Here is a 5000-nt window from a genome sequence, read left to right as displayed (position 1 = left end):
AGGTTCACGAAAAAGAGGAGGGACACGAGAAGGCAGGTTTAGGGAAGGGGGAAGGAAGTAGGGGAGGACAGGAGGCGCAAGGGGGAAGGGAAGAGGGGAAGGTGGCAGGACAGGAGTGAGGGGGAGGGGGGAGGGGGAGGGAAAGGAGGGGAGAAGATGAGTGAGGGGGGGGAGGGGAAGGGCGTCACGTGACGTAATGACCAGTGTCTCGCCATGTAACGGGTCGATGTAGACAAAATACCCTCCAGGTGTTCCCAGAAGCGTGTGTGCGTTCGTACGTACATGAATGCCACTCTCAACCCTTCCGCCCTCACACCCCCCCCTACCCCTCGGGGAAAGGGGAGAGGGGCGATGGAGGTTGGCAGGCATGCAAACACGCACACGCACACGCACGCACACGAACCACTTGCAAGTGCACGTGCTTAGGGAGGGAGGGAGGGAGGGAGGGAAGGAGGGAGAAGGCTCTTTAAATTCTCCCTTTCACACGGTATTCCTCGCCTCCTTGGCAGTGCCTGGAGTGCCGTGTCACGCTGGCACTCTCATGTCATGAGGCCTTTTGGCGGAGTTCATGGCTTTCAGGAATAAACAAACAAACAAAAAAGGGAGATGAAATAGGATCGATCGAGTGTACGTGGAAGATTCTAGAACTCGCTCTCTTTCTTTCTTTCTTTCTTCCTTCATTCTTTCATTCTTTCTTTCCTATAAGAGTTATAAAAGTTACGTTTCGTATTATTTACTCATTTTCTATTCTATTCTTCATCCTCGTCCCCTTTTCGTTATTTCTCTTTTCATCTCCTCCTCCTCCTTTTCTCCCTTTTCCCCTCTCTTCTTTCTTTTATCTCTCCTCATTATCACAATCTATCTCCCCCTCTTCCTCCTCCTCCTACTTTCTCGCTCTCTCCTCCCTTCCACATCATCTTTGTTATCTACCGGAAGAGAAACGGACAAATGAATAGGAAATGAAGTAGAAATTATGAATGTGAAGTTCTATGAAGATTATGAATCAGAAGTTCCATAATGATAATGAATAAGAAGTATTATACAAATTATGAATTAAATGTATGATACAAATTATGAATAAGATGTATGATAAAAAATATCTATGAGAAGTATGATAAAAATTGTGAATAAGAAGTATGATAAAATTATGACTAAGAAGTATGATAAAAATTGTGAAGTATAATAGAAATTATGAATAAGAAGTAGTACAATATAAGTTATGAATTGTAAATACAATAAAAATTATGAATGGTAAGTACAATAAAAATTATGGTATCGTCGGGTGGTCATTGTTTACACTGACCGTCCCTGCAGCGGCCATTTCCCTCCCTTTTATTTTTTTTTGAAAGTACGCTTCTCTTTTTTATGATTTTGTTGGCGACAATGTGTGAATTATTCCTTTTCTCCCCTCCCTCCATCTCTCCTTCCCTTCCCTCCCTCCTCCTTTCCCCCTTCTTCCTTCCTCCCTCTCCCTATCCCTATCCCCTTCCCGTCCCTTCCCTTCCCTTGAAGAGTGGATTCTGAACCCTAAAGATATCCGGCATTGGGGTCATATCCCCCTCCCCCCTCCCCCCCCAAAAAAAAAAAAAACTAACTCCGACTCTCTTATTTCTTTTCTCTCCTCGACGCGGGTTGTTGGATAATGCAGGATGAGTTCCGAGTTTTCGTAAAGTTACATGCGTACCTTCATTAACATTATTAGCAAGGTAATCAAAGCATTGTACCTCAGGGGGGGGGGGGGGGAGTTGGATGTTGTTGTTGAAAGGAAGTCGCTTTGCCGAGGGCGGAGAGAGGGGAGAGGATAGGGGAGGGGAGGGCAGAGGGAGAGGGAGAGGAAGAGGAGGAAATACAGATGAGAGGAAAGGGGAAATACAAGGGGAGAGGAGCAGGAGGTCAAGGAGGAGGAGGGGGAGGAGGAGGTGTAGGTCAAGGGGAAGAGGGAGAGGAGAAAGGAAAGGGAGAAGGAGGGAGAGGGTCATGGGACAGAAAGTTGGGAAATGGCAGAATGTGAGAGAGAGAGAGAGAGAGAGAGAGAGAGAGAGAGAGAGAGAGAGAGAGAGAGAGAGAGAGAGAGAGAGAGAGAGAGAGAGAGAGAGAGAGAGAGAGAGAAATGGAGAAAGATAAAAGGAAACAGAAATATGAGAGACCGCCGAACCTAATACAAAAGAGAAAGAGAGATAGAAAGAGGGAAACAAAAGCAGAGAGCGACATATAAATGAAGTAGTCCAGGGAGCAGTTTCATGTGTTATTTATAACGTCTATCATGTGGGCAGAGGGTGTAGGGTGCAAGTTGCAGGATGTCATTGTGAGGAAGAAGAGCTGCATTGAATGTTGATGATGCATCGGACTCAATTGTGATGTAACACAGGTTGGCGTCACATGATTTTTTTTTTCTTCTTCTTTTATTTCTTTCGGTCCGATGTTTAGCTCCCGCTTCGAGATCCTTCCTTACCGAGTGGAGAGCTTAGAGAGGGAGGAAATTGGTCGCGTATTTCGCAATGTTTTTTTTTTTAAGATGTCCAGTTAAACTTAGTGATTTCTTGTGGCGTGCGAATGATATGGCACTATCCTTGGGGGTGGGGGAGAGATTACGGGCGCTTGGTGGAAGAGATGGCGAATATTTACTCTTCTGTCCGCACGGATTTATTGTTCTTTTATGGTGGCTGTGGGGTAGGGGTAAGGGTAAGGGTAGGGGCAGGGGGGTGAGGGGGGTGAGAGGAATCACGCACAGATACATTGCATTGTAGTTACAGACTCGCATGGGCGCGTGAGTGTGTGACCGCCGACCGCCCGCATTGACGCAGACACTGATACCTGTTCGGACACAGTGACACATTTATTCACTCACTTATTCATTCACTCACTCACTCGATCACTCAAGCATTTACTAGCCCGCTCATTCATCCATTCACTCACTTACTTACTCACCCTCCCACTCACTTACTCACTCACATACTTATTCATTCACTTACTCACTCTTTCACTCACTCACTCATTCATACACTTACACACACACACATACACATACATACATACATACATACATACATACATACATACATACATACTTAACTCCTTTCTTACCTTCTCTCAACTTCCTACTTCAAAACTCTTCAAAATCCACTATTCAGTCAATACTCACTGGGAAGGTGATGCGATGTGATGCAAGGAGTCATGCAGTAGGTGCATGACAGAGAATTACGTTTGAACTAAGTTTAGGTTTAAGCACGTAATCCTGTCGAGCTGCATGGATTTGAGTTCATCATTGCATCAAGTGGCAGAAGAGAAAGAAGAGGGAGGGAGGAGGGAGGAAAAGAGAATGTGTATATATATGTATATATATATATATATATATATATATATATATATATATACATATATATACATATATACATACACACACACACACACACACACACACACACACACACACACACACACACACACACACACACACACACACACACACACACACACACACACACACACACACACATGTACACATATTTGGTAATTTCATTTTGATTATTTATCGCTTTTATGATTTTACGGATTATATATCTTTTTTGTATTCTCATTTTTAACGTGTGTTGTTTGTATATTTTATTACTTTTTATATCATTATATGTATTTTACTTTGTTAATACTATATGTAATTCTCATCCCTGAATTTCTATTGCAGGTACGTTGGTTCGCATGTGACGCTGATGTTTGGTTGCAGGCGTTGTCCCGTAAGGAAAAACAAACAAACAAACTAAAAGGTCAGGCATATAGAAAGTCAGTTTATAAGTCAGCCAAGCAAATTAAGTAAAACAAGTCTAGTCAAGTTAGATCTTGTTAGTCATCTAGTCAGTCAAGCAAATTAAATAAAGTCAAGTCTAGGCAAGTTAGATCTTGTTAGTCAGCCAGTCAGTCAAGCAAATTAAGTAAAACCAAGTCTAGTCAAGTTAGATCTTGTTAGTCAGCCAGTCAGTCAAGCAAATTAAGTAAAACCAAGTCTAGTCAAGTTAGATCTTGTTAGTCATCTAGTCAGTCAAGCAAATTAAGTCAAATCAAGTCTAGTCAAGTTAGATTTTGTTAGTCAGCCAGTCAGTCAAGCAAATTAAGTAAAATCAAGTCTAGTCAAGTTAGATTTTGTTAGTCAGCCAGTCAGTCAAGCAAATTAAGTAAAATCAAGTCTAGTCAAGTTAGATCTTGTTAGTCAGCCAGTCATTCAAGCAAATTAACTAAAATCAAGTCTAGTCAAGTAAGATCTTGTTAGTCAGCCAGCCAGCCAGTCAGTCAGTCAAAGTGAAACCAAGGGGAAAGAGAGATGGGAGACACATAGCGTGAAGAATGTTTTTGTGCATCTGGTGACACGTGTTCTGCGAGATGGTGTTTGTTCAGGTGTCCGTGGGTTGGGGAGGGGGGTCGAGGGTTGGGGAAGGTGGGGAGGGAACAGGGAGTAAGGTGCGGGAATGGGGAAGGTGGTGTGAGAGCATTGAGTAAGGTTGGGGGTTGGGGAAGGTAAGGAAGGAGTATGGATTAGGAATCGGGGTTGGGGAAGGTACAAGTAAGTAGGAAGGGGGGGATTAAAGGATAGGGGAGGTTGACGAAGAGGTTAGAGGTATAATTATAGAATGAGGAAGGGGAATACAAACTAGTCGAAGGCAGGATAGAGGAGAGCAGATGAGATAGGTAGTGAGGCGGAGAGACAGGAGGGTGGGGAAGGGGAGGGGGGATGTTGGGTCGGGCAAGGGAGGGGGAGGGGGGAGAGGGGAAGGGGGAAAGGCGTTCGGTCGTTGTTCTTATGATCAATGATAAAGGAATGCACTTGTCGTTAGGCGATGATGTCTTCGGGCGAATGAATGGCGTCGAGGATAATGAGGTGGACTCGAGGAGGGTAAATAGGGTAGGGGTGGGGATGGGGGTGGGGGTAGGGCAGCAGGGGAATGGGAAGAGGGGGTGTGGATGGAGAGGTTGATGGGTTTGGTGTGCGGCGATGAGGTTGTCGTGAAGGT

At 44.3% G+C, this 5000-nt stretch overlaps 1 protein-coding gene across 7 annotated transcripts in view; it reads left to right on the top strand.

Annotated features, from left to right (window-relative positions):
* The window catches only part of LOC122262266 (uncharacterized), a 456008-nt gene that overhangs the window by 51653 nt on the left and 399355 nt on the right, over positions 1-5000 (top strand). The window contains exon 2 of one of the 7 annotated variants that reach the window (XM_043030250.2): positions 3683-3825. The exons of the other annotated variants lie outside the window; for them this stretch is intronic. Within the exon in view, the coding sequence (XP_042886184.2) occupies positions 3683-3811 (129 nt within the window). The 3' untranslated portion in view covers positions 3812-3825. Of the gene's footprint in view, positions 1-3682; positions 3826-5000 lie in introns of those variants that run through there. 7 annotated transcript variants of the gene reach the window in all.

Source organism: Penaeus japonicus, unplaced genomic scaffold (assembly GCF_977035675.1).
Source record: "Penaeus japonicus unplaced genomic scaffold, GWHDUDI00000001_assembly GWHDUDI00000040, whole genome shotgun sequence".
Taxonomy (NCBI): domain Eukaryota; kingdom Metazoa; phylum Arthropoda; class Malacostraca; order Decapoda; family Penaeidae; genus Penaeus; species Penaeus japonicus.
The sequence above is the reverse complement of the archived record's forward strand: the minus strand, read 5'-3'. Positions and strand labels throughout refer to the sequence as shown.